This window comes from Sturnira hondurensis, unplaced genomic scaffold, assembly GCF_014824575.4.
Source record: "Sturnira hondurensis isolate 20B ecotype Veracruz unplaced genomic scaffold, ASM1482457v3 Scaffold0005329, whole genome shotgun sequence".
Classification (NCBI taxonomy): Eukaryota; Metazoa; Chordata; class Mammalia; order Chiroptera; family Phyllostomidae; genus Sturnira; species Sturnira hondurensis.
Window position 1 is genome coordinate 6,536,690 of NW_028077960.1, and position 13,703 is coordinate 6,550,392.

The 13,703-nt window shown below is 54.7% G+C and overlaps 1 protein-coding gene across 13 annotated transcripts in view; it reads left to right on the forward strand.

Annotated features, from left to right (window-relative positions):
- Positions 1–3,570: 3,570 nt before the first annotated feature.
- TLE3 (TLE family member 3, transcriptional corepressor) overlaps positions 3,571–13,703 on the forward strand; it is a 45,291-nt gene continuing 35,158 nt past the window's right edge. For all 13 annotated transcript variants that reach the window (XM_037047167.1, XM_037047172.1, XM_037047171.1 and 10 more), the window contains exons 1-4: positions 3,571–4,729; positions 5,330–5,430; positions 5,905–5,968; positions 6,890–6,934. In XM_037047167.1, the coding sequence (XP_036903062.1) occupies positions 4,706–4,729; positions 5,330–5,430; positions 5,905–5,968; positions 6,890–6,934 (234 nt within the window). In that variant the 5' untranslated portion in view covers positions 3,571–4,705. The remainder of the gene's footprint in view (positions 4,730–5,329; positions 5,431–5,904; positions 5,969–6,889; positions 6,935–13,703) is intronic.

The window sequence follows — 13,703 nt, forward strand, 5'->3', positions numbered from 1 at the left end:
CCTCGCCGCTCCTCCTCCTGCTGTTCGGGCTCAGGCAGAACCGGAGAGCTGGAATTGACTCTGGGTGCGGAGTGACTGGGAGCCAGCTGCGGGCAGCTAGGCCTCTGGCCCTACAAAAAGAGCTGGTAGTGGATGGATGAGTGAATAAATATGAACTCATGCCTTTCCTTCGGCAAATCTGCGCATGGATCCAGCTCCAGCAAGCAAAGGGGGAGCTAAGGTTGCCTCCGGAGTCGGCTGCTCTGGATTCGAATGCTGACATTCCTGCCCAGCTTGGGGCAAATTACTGAGTTTTCTCGGGCTTCCCCCCACCCCCGCCCCCTCTATAAAATGGCGCTACCACGTAGGGAGAAAAGTGAGGAGACAGTTCTCTCTGAGTAACAGTGCCCCTGGCTTGTACATTTAAGCACTCCAGCGCAGTTCTCATTCTCAAATGCCGGGCCAAGTCCCTCACAAGCTGCCACAGGCTCCTGAAGTGCCCGACCCAGCGCTGGCGCTGAGGTTCACAGGTGAACTCGACAGGAGTCTGTCCTGTAGGAGCGTCCTGGGTCATCGCCCCGGGACAGGGGCGATGCACGAATCCGAGACAGAGCTGCTGTCCTTTTCTGTCCACAGTCCGCGTAGACCTGGCCTGGGAGCCGAAGCTCGTAGGCCAACTGTGGGCGTGCGCCGTCTGAGCCAGTCCAGAGTGAGACCGAGACTGAGAGGCCTGACGAGGCGCCGAGTCCCGGCATCTTGAAGGCATTGTGTTTAATAAATCCGGGCGAGACGTATACCCGTTCTCCCCGCCCCCACCCCCCCCCCCCCCCGCTCTAGAATCCCAAATCGAGACCTGCTGTGGGATCCTCAGTTTATGGGGTCTTAAAACCCCCTCTACTTTGATTAGCGGCTTCAAAGAAATAGCTTTAAAGTTCTCCTCCTCCCATCCCCCACTCCCTTTTTACTGGCCACCCCTCTCCCCCACCCACTCCTTCTAGGTTTCTGGACAACAAAACACTTAATGCAAGTTTAAGAGCGGAGGCGATCTTCAGGCTTCCTCCTTGTACACTGGCCGTAGAAATTACCTGTTTCAGGCGTGCGCAGGAGTCGGGGAACCGTGGAGTTTGGGTGTTTTTCTTTTTTTCCTCTCTCTCTCTCTTTTTTTGGTGTGTGTGTGTGTGTGTTTTTTACCTTTTATTATTTAAATTGATACGTTTCATTACTAGGGAGAAAAATAAAATATTCCTTTGATACACAAAATCAAATTGATATTTAGCCTCTGCTTACTTTTTTATGCATGGCTCCTTTATACCACATGGTAGTGACAGATTGTTTGAGCTGGAAGGAAAAGCCATTCAAAGCTAATTAAGCAGCCATTCCAAGCACTATTTGCAAGCGGGAGGCTCAGAAGCCTCCGCGTTTGTCAGCGCTCCCCCACCCCGCGTGGTTTTGACTGACAGCTCTGGCGCGGACTGACAGCTCCCAGTAGCTCCACCAATCAGTAATTGAGAGTCCCTTCAGCGGCCTCCGATTGGTCTTTCGGGCCTGGCTTGGAGGGCGGGGCTGGTGGCCCCACGTGGGGGCAAGAGTGAGAAAGAGGAGGGGCTGGTAGGAAGCGGGAGCGCCCACCCGTGACGTAAGGGGGAGGGCAGAAAAGGGGGAGGGAAAAAGGAAGCACCAAAGAGGAGCCATTTTGTGTCTAATGAATGCTGCGGCCAGATTCTCGCATCTGTCGAGCTGGGTTTCTCCCCACCCTCCCCTTCGGTGCGCGCCGCACACGATTTATGATTTTATTTAGGAAAATAAATAAATGAAGAGAGGAGCGCTGCTGGGGAGGGCGGCCGGAGCCGGTGCGAGAAGTTCAGCTCCGAGGCTGGCGCTCACGTGTAACTCCCTACGCACCAGCCTCCGAGCACAAGCTCACTAGCAGCTCCTCATTAAGATGCATAAGCGAACTCAGCTTCTAATGAGGGGAAAGTATAGATCCTGAGGCGGGGGCGGCCGCCACTGACCTGGGGTGCCTGCGGGTTGGCAGAGATGCTGGAGAGAGACCCGGGGACCACCTGGGCCCGCCCACGCGGAGGCGCCCGCGGGGTCAGAGGTGCGGCCACTTCAGCTTCGGAGCTGTTTGGGAGTTGCTTCCCCGTGGCTCGTCCGCCCTGATGTAACCCCGAGCCCTTGAAAGCTAGGCTATCAGTTTGCGGGCAAACTGGCCCGGGAGTTGAGTGGTCTGTTGCGTTCTCTAAGACCTCGCGGGGAGTCCTGGAGGCGCGCACGGGGGTGGGTGAGCGTCTGTGCCCCACCCCCCGGGGGGCGTGGAGGCTGAGGGCCCAACTCCCGCAGGCATGCTCGCACGCCCCTCCACAGGCCCTCCACCGAGGCGCGACAGGCTGAGAAAACCGGGTCGGAACTCGGAGCACCCAGGTCGGGGCGGGGCGGGTACGCCACTCCTCTCCTCCGGCCTTGGCGCACAGTAAGGAGCTGCGGTCAGGGCGTCGCTTATCCCACTAGAAAAGAGTCCCGAGTGGGGACAGTGCAAACTGAGCCGGTTGTCCGCCGGCAGCCGGGCCCGCCCTTCTACACTGCCCTCCGAGTAANCACGCCCCTCCACAGGCCCTCCACCGAGGCGCGACAGGCTGAGAAAACCGGGTCGGAACTCGGAGCACCCAGGTCGGGGCGGGGCGGGTACGCCACTCCTCTCCTCCGGCCTTGGCGCACAGTAAGGAGCTGCGGTCAGGGCGTCGCTTATCCCACTAGAAAAGAGTCCCGAGTGGGGACAGTGCAAACTGAGCCGGTTGTCCGCTGGCAGCCGGGCCCGCCCTTCTACACTGCCGTCCGAGTAAGAGTTCCCCAGACTTCTCTTCGCAGGCATTCGCCGCACATCAAAGACGTGTTTATTTGGCTTTCCGAAAAGAAGGACGAATGAACAAAGAATAGTTGGGGGCTATAGGGGGTGGGGGTGCTAAGGAGAAGGGACACCCTCAGTTATGAGCAAACTTTTAAAGGTGGGATACAACTTTGGGAGCCACCATTTTCTTCGTCCTAAATCTTGTGAAGTGAAAACATTAAAGTGACAAAGTGATTTTGTTTGTTTTGTATAGTATCTAATTGGACTGCTCTGCAGACCTAATGAGATTAAAGGGAGGAATCGTTTGCCGCCACCGCAGAATAAACTGATACATTACACCAGCCACAGGTTTTGAGGACTGTACAGCTTGTCTTTTTTTCCCTTTTGTTATTATTCCTGTCTTCTCTCTTTCCCCTCCCGCCAAATAGTTATTTGCTAGAAGATCGTGGGGGGGGGGGTAAGAAGTGGAAAAAACTCTAGCAGCCCAGGACTATAATATATATCTATTTATTATATGCCTTTCGGTTAATTCCTGATCTGAGGAGCGCTGTTTTTCACTCTCATGCGAAAGTCACCAGCGGGTAGGGCCTGATTGCTACTTTTCATGCATAGTTTTAGACACAAGAGGGCATTGTGACGTTGCGCCTGGCGGCGCCCAGTCGCAGGCCGAGCCCAGTGGCCCCACGTGGGGGCCCTGAGTTCCCATTGGCCAGCGCGGGTGAAGCTGCCACATTATTTTGTTACTTTTCAGTCCCTATTTGGAACTGCTCTCGCGGCAGTTCAGACCTCGTGCTCGTCCCCCCTTGTCTGTCTGTGTGTGGTATCCGCAAGTCCGGGGCACTCTTTGGGGTGCGTGTGTGTGTGTGTGTGTGTGTTTGAGGGGTTTGTCGGGGTGCAGACCGAAGAACTAAGCGGAGCCGAGGGGAAGGAAGCCGTAGAGCTCCGGAGTGTCGGGCTGCGTCTCCCCTCCGGCGTTCTTTCTACCGCCGGAGCGCTCCGAGGTGGCGGAGGCGGCGTCGAGTGCTCCTCGTTGGAGACACGGCGCTTGAGCTGGGAACAGCTAGGATCCTTTTGAGGAGGCTTCCTGTGCCCGCTGGAGTTAGGATGCCAAGTCGGCCGATTTGCACTCATTGAGCCGGAGTTTCCTCCTCGGCCCTGGGAAGGGCTGGCGGCGGCGGCGGCAGCACCAGCAGCAGCACCAGCAGCAGCAGCAGCACCAGCACCAGCACCAGCAGCAGTAGCAGCAGCAGCAGTAGCAGCAGTAGCAGACGGAACAGCAGGCTCTCCTCTCCGAGGGGGGGCGTCGGGAGCCCGGCTCCCGCCCTCACCCGCCAGAGCTTCTACGGCCCCTAGCCGATACCTCGGAGCCGACCTTCTTCCTCTTCAAGCCGACAGCCACCTCTAGGCTTGGACCCACACGCCGCGAATGCTGGGGCTGCCCCGGCGCGTCCCCCTCCCACCTGAGTAATTGGAGGGGGCCCGCACTCGCCCCAGAAGAGGCTTTGGCCTCGGGACCCTGCGCTGTACCCTCCGGGGAGGAGACGATGTCCGCTCAGCTCCCGGTTCTGACGCCCTCCACGCAGCCTGGGGAAGGCTGCTGGCCGCAGACCGCCGAGCCTTAGGCTCACAAAGCCCGCGCCTGCCACCCGGCCTCGGCGCCCGCCAACGACTTTGCCGCCCGCTCCACGGCTCTTTGTCTTCGTTTGGGGTGGGCGCCCGACTCTGGGATTTCGCTGCGAGAGCGGGCTGGGGGGGCCGGGGGCGAGCTCTCGGTTTGCCCGCCGCCCCCCTCTCGGGCTTGGTTCCCCTCTCCCCCGCACCTCCCCGGCCCGGGCTCTCGGTGCTTCCACGATCTCAGAATCACGACCCCTCCCTGCCATGTATCCGCAAGGCAGACATCCGGTGAGTAATTGCAATTCGGTTTATTTAAGCATCTATCGTGGCTGGGTAAACGAGGCAGTTTATCTGGCACCTCCATTTTGCTTGTTGCTACCTTTCTCGTGTGTGTGTGTGTGTGTGTGTGTGTGCGCGCGCGCGCGCGAGCGAGCGCGCGCGCGCTCACACAAAGGGGACTCGAGGGGGGGGCGCTGTTGAGAGAGGAGGTTCATTCCACCCGAGGGGCATGGGGGGCTGCCTGTGTTCCCAGGGACCTGTTTGTTTTCATGCTGTCCCTGCTCCCTCCCCTACGTCTCCCAACTTAGCCGCGTGTTTCCCCCGCCCCCACCTTACTTGGGAATGCGGCGGGGGGTGGGGGGGGTCCCTTCCTGAAAGGGATAGGAGCCCTGCAGCCAATAGGGAGGGGTTGGGGCACCCCGCTCCTGGCCCGTAGGGGAGACGAGAAACTTGCTGGGAAGGTTCTCGGCTGAGATGGTGTCCTCTCCGGTGGGCTGGGGGCTGGGGGAAGGGTAACTAGAGGCAGCTGCAGAGGGTCGCGGGCGGTTGGAGCCCCGTCTGAGCCCCCTTTTCCCTTCCCCCTCCCTGTCTGGTCCTCGCGGGCTCCAGGCTCCCCATCAACCCGGGCAGCCGGGATTTAAATTCACGGTGGCTGAGTCTTGTGACAGGATCAAAGACGAATTCCAGTTTCTGCAAGCTCAATATCACAGGTAAGGCCGCTGGGGGCCGCCCCGGGGCTGATGGGGAGGGGACGTCCCCACTTGGCTCCTGCCAACCCCCGCGGAGACGGTGGGGGCTCCCGACCTCGGGGTAGTGGGGCAGACGGGCCTCCGCCTTTTGTTTCCCCTTTCCAGGCGCGGCGCCTTAACCCTTGGCTGCCCGCAGCCTCCCGGCTCCCCGCGCCGCCTGCCGGGTCCCTGGGGTGTGAGTCCGGGTCTTGGGTGGGCTTGTTGCGCATTCTGGAGGTCGAGAGCGAGCGTCAGGGTCCTGCCTCCCTGTGGCCGGTATCAGTCTCTTCACTCTGCCTCGGGAAGTTTTAGTTGTTTAACTCGCCTTCGACCTGAGGCTGCGGGGTAATGGGGGGCATCAGGGAAGTGGAAAAGGGGTTCTCGGAGGCCCCCGTTTGGGGCCTTGGGGGGCTGGGCACGCCCCAGGCCTGAGCCTTGCTGCTTCTGCCCTTGCAGCCTCAAAGTGGAGTACGACAAGCTGGCGAACGAGAAGACGGAGATGCAACGCCATTATGTGATGGTGAGAGGCTGTGAGGGCTGGGCTGGCTGGCAGGGAGGCTGGCTGGTCCGATTCCGCCACGGCCGCCACGGCCCCCACGCCCCTCACGCCCCCAGGGCCCGCTGGAGGGGTGGTTGAAAGAGGGGCAGAAAGAGAAACCCAAGCCCCAGGGCCGCCCTTCTGCGATGCCTTTGTGCCCCTTTAGTTCATACTTTGAAGGTTTCCCAGAGGGCTGGTTGCCCTGTCTTGGCAAGTAGAACAGGGCTCAATTAGCCCAAGTCAGGGGTTGGATGAAAATCTCCCTTAAAGCCCTCCTGGGAATGTTTGGAAACTTGCCGCCCAGGGATGTAGCCAGAGTGGGCCAAAAGCCGTCTACCTCTTTCCTTCCCCAGACCTTTCTGGGAGTGGGGGAAGAGCCTCCACTGCCTTCTCAGGGATTTCCCAACTGAGAATCTTATCGGCCCCAGGGCGGTAGATGGCCACTCTCCCCTTTTCCCAGTGTCTGTTCCAGCCAGTTTACATCATCCCTCTGTGAAAGGGCATGGAAAGCACTTAAGCGGCTCCCTGCACAGCTTTCCACATAAGAGGCCTTTGACACATTACTAAATAACTCTCAGAGGACAAGAGGGTCCCAGTGTACATACGATTCCCTGTTGAACCTGAACCTTGTACAAACAGGATATATGGCACATGCGGTGCTTGTGGGAGGGAGGGCGGGCCCAGCTTCTCTGGCGACTGGGTGTATAATGTTCTGTAGAGAACAGCACTCAACTGGGACTCAGCCCTGAAACCATTCTATCACTGGCTTTGGGGGTTGATGTAAAGAACTTTAGCAAATGTGTCCTGAGAGTACAATTGGACCAAAACCATCCCCAAAGCTGATTTAGGAAAATGGAAGAGATTTCTGTGTTGTCTGTTAATAGCAGTTGTTTTCACTTGTAGTACTATGAGATGTCCTATGGCTTGAACATTGAAATGCACAAGCAGGTAAGTACTTTTCTCCTTTAAAATAGCTATATACAGTGTTTAAAAAGTTATATAATGCATGGTTTGTCATGGCCCCTCCTGTTGGAAAATGAGCCTAGTTTTTCTCTGCCTCCTACTTATCCTTGAAGAGTGAATGGATCCAGTCCTTGAAATACAGGGTCTGCGGCTTTGCTGATTTCTTGAACATGGAGCTTTCAAGCTTGTGAAATTTGTCCTTGTCTCAGATTTTGGTGGAGGATAAAGGAGCAATGGCAAAGTTGTACTTTCAGGGTCTGCTTTAGAACTCCTGAAACCCAGAAGTGGCTGGCTGCTTTTATCTGTTTTAATGTAAAATTCTCAAGAGGAAATGCAGGAGAGGGGGTGTGTGTGTGTGTTTGCTTGCTTGCCTGCCTGCCCGCCCGCCCGTGCAAAAAATGTGATGTTCTTTCTGCTTTGATAAGATTAAACTTCAAGAGTCTTAAAAGCTAAGCTGAGCTGTCAAAACTCAAATGGAACAAGTCACTAACTGCTTAAAAATATAACTGGAATGAAATAAAATCCTAATGCCCTGCATTTATGAGGGAGCTTTCCCATCTCTTCTTAATTGAAGGCAGCCTCCTTCCCATTTTACAGAGGAGGGAGGTGAAGAGCAGAGGTGAAGTAACTTGCCCAGGGGCAGCCTGGCCAGGACTTTTGAGATGACTGGGAGTTGAGCTCACCTTTGAAATCCTGAAGTCAAACCAGTTTAGCTAGTGTGGTGCTGCTTGGTGGATATGTAAACTACCTCTTATTGTCCCTCTTCTAATAACAGTATACCTCAAACTGAGCAAATACAAACACCCTTTATCTGGGTGCATATCAGTAAGTAGTCCCTGGTGCTAGGCTGGGCGTTTGAAAAGGCCTGTTTGTGTATTTGTGCTCCAAGGAGAGGCTGCCTATAATTTAGCTTGGCCAGCGATTAGTGTTGGCACGTATAAATGGCACAGGCCTGTTGTTCTTTTTAACAATTGCTGTTCTTGAAATCTCAGAAGGCTGTTGACTCATGCTAGCCTTTGGTGACCGTGACTTGAATGGATTTTCTGCTGTAAATTAACAGCCGTTTACAAGGTTTCAATTTTGCTCTTTCAGGGGGCAGGACCTAGGGCAGGTGAGAAGGGCAGGTGAACTCTGGAATGCTCTGAGACTCCTGCCTGCTCCAGTGGCTCGTGTAGAGCCTTCTCAATCTGTAGTTTCCTTTCTCCTCCTGGAGGGAGCTCCAGTGTTGGGGGAAGGGGGCAGCCAGAAAGGGGCCCGAGTGTACCGGGCCACGTGGGAAGTCAGCTTGTGGCTTCCCGAGGGATTAGCTCTTTAGGAAGGCACACATCTCCGTGGAGATCGCAGAAGGAAGTCGTATCTGTTTATGATTTAGAAATCATGAGCAGGTACCACGGTGTATGTAAAGGTGTCTCTTCTGGGCAGAATCGTTCGGCCCAACCTGAGGTGGAACTAACCAGTTTTGACCAGTGCGATAGGATTTTGCTCGAAGTGGAACTGGGGTCCCCGGTGTTCATGTACCTTGGCGTGTTGTGCAAGGTGCCGTCTCCTCCCTTTTCCCACCTCTCCCCCCCACCCCCGTCAGCGTTTAATATCTTGGGTGTGTTTAAAGAGAGTAATTGTACTCAGGTTTAAAATTTATAGCAGCAGTTATTCTAAGAGCTTCATAATTAAGGTGTAATATGTTGTCGCGTGTTGAGGTGTTCCTCCCCGGGTCTGGGAGTGAATGGTTCTCTGGCACAGGAAATCCATCTTGGCTGGTGGAGCACAGCTGTTCCCAGAGTCCTGAGGACACTGAACTCAGAAGAGTTAGCCAGCCACCTTAACGCATTTGGTGGTGGGGTTTTCATAAAGAGCAGCTGTGTGCATCTGGGGCTTCTGGCCATTCCCCAAACAGGGTTCTTAGGGGGAGAATGCCTGAGGTTTGGCTGCATCGGCTCATTTAATCCTGTCAGCTGCCAGAGGCAGATAGATGGATTCTCTGTCCCCTTTTATAGGCCAGGAAAGGAGGCTTCAGGGACGCCAAGTGGGCAGAGCTGAGGCTGAGATCCGTGCCTCTAGATTCCCAGCCTGGTGCTTCATCCTTCCCTCCTCACCTTTGCCTTCCAGCCTCAGTTCCGGTTTCCTTCCCAGCACGAATGTGTGTGTTCTGAATGCTGTGCCTTTGCCCGGTTCATGGCAATCTCTGAGTTGGGTGAAGTCACCCTGTGGCTGTGTAGGAACAAAGAGACAAGGAGGTGATGAAAGCTCTGCTGAGAAGTGCAACCCTGACCTGATGGGGCCGGCCACTCCCTGGGCTTGTGAGCTTTCTGCTGCAGAAGAAAACCGGGCCACTAATTGTAGTGTGGGTCTTGGGTGCATTTGGCGGATGGTGGTTAGGCCTGAGCAAACAAGTTTATCAGCTGACCTGTTTAGCGGTTGACTGGTGTTTTATCTGCACACACAATCAAGTGACTGGAGTGCTTGAATTATTCATGCAGTGTCCTGCCCTCTAGACTTGACTGTTCGTGTGATTACATCTGCCTGGAACAAACAGGCTGGATTCTTCATCTTTCAGCTCAGGGCTGGGGGTAAGGACTGTCTGTACTTTTTATATAATAGATGATCTCCAGAGTTAGCACCTTGGGAAGTGTGGCGGTCCTTAGTCTGCTTTCTCGCACGCACATCCTCTTACCACTCCCACCATGGGAAATGCCTATTAGTTGGGAACCACAGCTACTGTCAGATGGGCCCTGTATTGACAGAGGGCAGCTGATAAGGTACATCTAGCCCATTTCTATTTTACTGAGAGGTTAAATTCACTGTGGCTGGCTCCTCTCCTGGCTGTGTCTCTGTCTGCCTCTTGTTCTTTTTCCAGGCTGTCAAACCCCAGAGAAGTAATAAATGGTTTCTCCTCCCACTCCTCTGCCTTTGTCCCTAATTATGGTAAAGCGAAGATTACAGAATCACAGGCCTGGCCTAAAGATTCGAAGAGGTCACTCGCCTCCTCCAAGCCCTTGCTCCCAGGCAGAATGTCGAGGGTGATTCAGCGAGGCCAGGGAGGCGAGGACATCAGTTCCCATCTTGTTCCTGCGCAGGCTTTGCGATGTCAGCCACAAATCACAAAGCCACTTAGAAACAGACGCGTCATCAGGCCACTTTGCATCCTCTGCCAGTGAGTGCTGAGGGTTTGAAAGAGGACTTGAGGGCTTTGATTTGGAGACAGCCTCAAGCCAGCACTGTAAGGTCACCTTTTTCTAGAAACCGAGTGACTCTTCCTCTGATTTCCTTTTGCTGTGCCGGAGCTGGGAAAGCCCTGTGGCTTCCCACCCAGACCTTTCAAGATACAGATGAGGAAGCTGAGGCCCAGCTGGGAGCTGGTCTTCCAGTCCCATGTGAGCAGCAGAGCTGCCCCCGCAGCCTTTCCTCTTAACCCCGGTCTCTGTAGCCAGACTCAGGACTAAAAGAGTGTGAGCTAACGATGCACTCTGTGCCTTTAATTATGGTTGCTTCTTTTTGTGCTGTTATCTCAAGAGCCTAAGGCTACAAACCCAGCTACACCAAGGTCCAAAGTACCCCACTTTGGGTTGTATAACCAACCATATCAGCTGAACCTCTGGCTGTGGTCCTCTTCTGAATTGCTAGCTACTTGCACAATTAGCGATGTGAGGTGCGGATAATACATGGAATGTGTAAGTAGGAAAGGTCCCGGAAGTAAGGTTCATGGAGGAGGTAGAGTGGTCAAGCCTGTGAACTTTCTACTTGAGGCTACAGAAACCCATGGGGGTGGCCCTGAACACAGGGCTGAGGGAGAGAGGGGAAAGCTCCATTAGTCACCGCCCTCTCTGCGTCATCTCCTGCAAGTAATGAGGGGCTTGGGCTAGGAGATCTCTATGTAGGACAGCTTGAAGTTCTGTGACCATTGTGAGGGAGCCAGCAGATGGCAAAGTTACCAAGACCCTGCCCAGGAGTGCTCTGCCTTGGTGGAGAGAAGGTGACCACCCTCTAAGTTGATGGGGACACCTGTTTGTGTGACACCTTTGTTGAACTAAGAAGAGCTCCCGGTATCGTTTTTTGGTCACAGTGCTGGCATCTAAGAAGCCCTCTGCACTCCGGTTTCCATCTGTCTTTTCCTGCCTTGCCACTCTTCCCTGGAGCAGGCTCCCCTACTCACAGCTCCTGCCACTGTCCTGGGTCCCCACCTCACTCGGCTTTGGGCTCTGCTGAGCTCAGCTCTGTCTTCACTTTGTCCTGTCCACCTTGGAAGAAGCCTAGCCCCTACCCTTCAAGACTTCCTGCCTTCTCCAGCTTCCATTTGTTGCTGATGGTGTTGTACCAGGTGGGGGGTGGCGCTTCACTGGGTCTTTCTCTTCTCGCCTGTTTGATCACCAAATGACCTGGGAGATGGGCAGACGCTCCCTTGTCCTCACTCTATACCCATTACAGAACTCTACTAGGAGGGAACCTGGCTCCTAATTTGAGATTCTTTCTGTGGACCGTCTGGATGAGGGGGGTCCGGATTGCGCAGAGCTCTTTCTCTGTGGACCCCTTCCTACTCACCTCCTATAGGAAGGGTCTAGTCTGTGTCAGGGTTTCTGTCACATGCCCCTTGTGGGGCAGAGATTTATCTTCTCAAGTGGAGGCTCATCCAGGCTTAGGGGTTTACCCAGGGGCCCCATTTATTCAGCCCTGAAGATTTTGCCTGAGCACACATACCTCCCTCCCCATTTTGTTCCTGCCTAGGAAAACGTTTTCTTGTCCCATCAGCTGTACAAAACCCTGGGACTCCAGGAAGCAAAAGGTGATCCAGGCCCAGTCTCAGTGGGGTTTCCCCTGCGACCTGGCAATGGTGATGTTCTTTCCCCCACTTCGCTGTCTCGTTTTTGTGGTCATGGAGGAAGGCCCTCTGCTGAGGTGTCTACTATGTGCACTTAGCACAGAGTAGTTGCTCAGTAGACAATGTTTATTTTTCGTTACTCAGGGCAGGATTCTGATTCCCTGTGCCCTGTGAGTAGGAAGTGGGGGTTTTAATTGTGGGCTGGCTGCTGGCTCTTCAGGCTTCCTCCTACTGCTCAGCATTCAGTTTCTTCATCAGTCAAATGAGGGGGTTGGCTTCATTCCCAAAATGGTGATTAGGGGACCGGGATGTGCCGGGTGTGGGCTGACGCTGGTGAAAGAGACACCCTTCCCTCTCTACTGGGGAGCTGGGCATCTAAATAAGTCATTGCAATGCGGTGAGGTAAGTGCTAACATGGCCCCAGTGACACAGGAGGAGGGCTCGGGATAGAACAGCTTCTTCTTCCTGGGCAAGGGGCTGCCCCTGAGGGCTGTTACTTGTGTGTCAGAGGGAGGGCAGGGCTTACAGGCTGCAGCAGCATTGGAGACCCCTCGGGGTGGCAGCGGCTCCGTGGAAAGGCAGGCCGTGTACTCCGGAAGCCCCAAGTCCACAAGTCTTAGGAATAGTGTGGAGCGGAGTGAGGCGAGGTGGTGACCTTCTGCAGCGGCGATCTCCGAGGCCTCTCTGCTCTCACACTCCCGACTCTGTGGCCCCATATGGCTCTCCAGGGCTGGCCTGAGTCCATCTGCCTGGGGTGGGGGTGGGGGACACTGTGCGCTTCTGCGGCCTCGCCTCCCCTGTCTGCGTCCTCACCGGAATATGCTGGTTTGAACTTTATTTCCTAATGTGGCGTTGTCTCCTTTCTCGTATTGATAATTCCGTAATAACTGGTTGTGACCTGCCCCCTCCCCCATATTTAATTCTCATCAGCCCAGCTCTCCACTTTGCTATTAATGATAGCAGCCAGCAAAATAGCTTTCAACATGCCATTGACAGTCTGGTTTAAGAGCGCACTTGAAGTAGTGCTAGACAGCTGAAAGCACCCATAATTGTGTACCAGAGTGAGAACTGCGTGCTCAAGGGCCTTGTTTTTATACGCTTAAAGGGACAATATCTTGTTTTCGGCAAATGCTCTCTGAGACTCACAGCCAAGACGCTTTCTTCCCTTCTCTCTTTGCTGTTGGCTACTTCTTTTGCCTTCCAAAGTGAATGTTTTTTTTTTTTTTTTAAGTTGGGGCTAGGGAGAAGCTTTGGGAAGGGGCTTTTCCTGCCGTCCAGTAAGGATGATTCCCCAGATTTGTGGCTGTGAGTCCACCCCTGGCGAGACAGCACACACAGGGGAGGGCTGCGCCGCCTGCTTGAGGGTTCTTAGGACCTGGCGCTTCTCACCGAGATTGATTTTGAATTCTTTTGTTTGCTAGGGAAGTTGCACAGTCAGCACAGCACAGTAGGCAGGCAGGCTTCCTAGCTGTCACTGGGTGTTTTGGCAGAAGCCACCTTTGTGGGGGTTGTGCGGGAAGGGTCCTCCTTTTGGAGAGTCAGGTCAGGGACCTCTAAGCCCCTTTCAAATCAGATATTCTAGATGGCTGTTTTTGTGCAGAGGCCCCTTTGGACATGTGGGGGGGGGCAGAGATTTATCTTCTCAAGTGGAGGCTCATCCAGGCTTAGGGGTTTACCCAGGGGCCCCATTTATTCAGCCCTGAAGATTTTGCCTGAGAACACATACCTCCCTCCCCTTCACTCCAACCAGCTTCATTACTTTAAAGACGCAACAACGTTTTGGGGAGAGGCTCTCTCCACCCACTGTCACCAAAACCTCCCTTTGGTGGTTTACCTCCCTTTACCAGTTACATCCATTGATGGGTGTAGAAAAAGAGGGTGTTCCCAGCATTGGGGAAGACCAGGGGCGGGGCAAGCCCTTTGGGTCTGGCATCTGGCTTT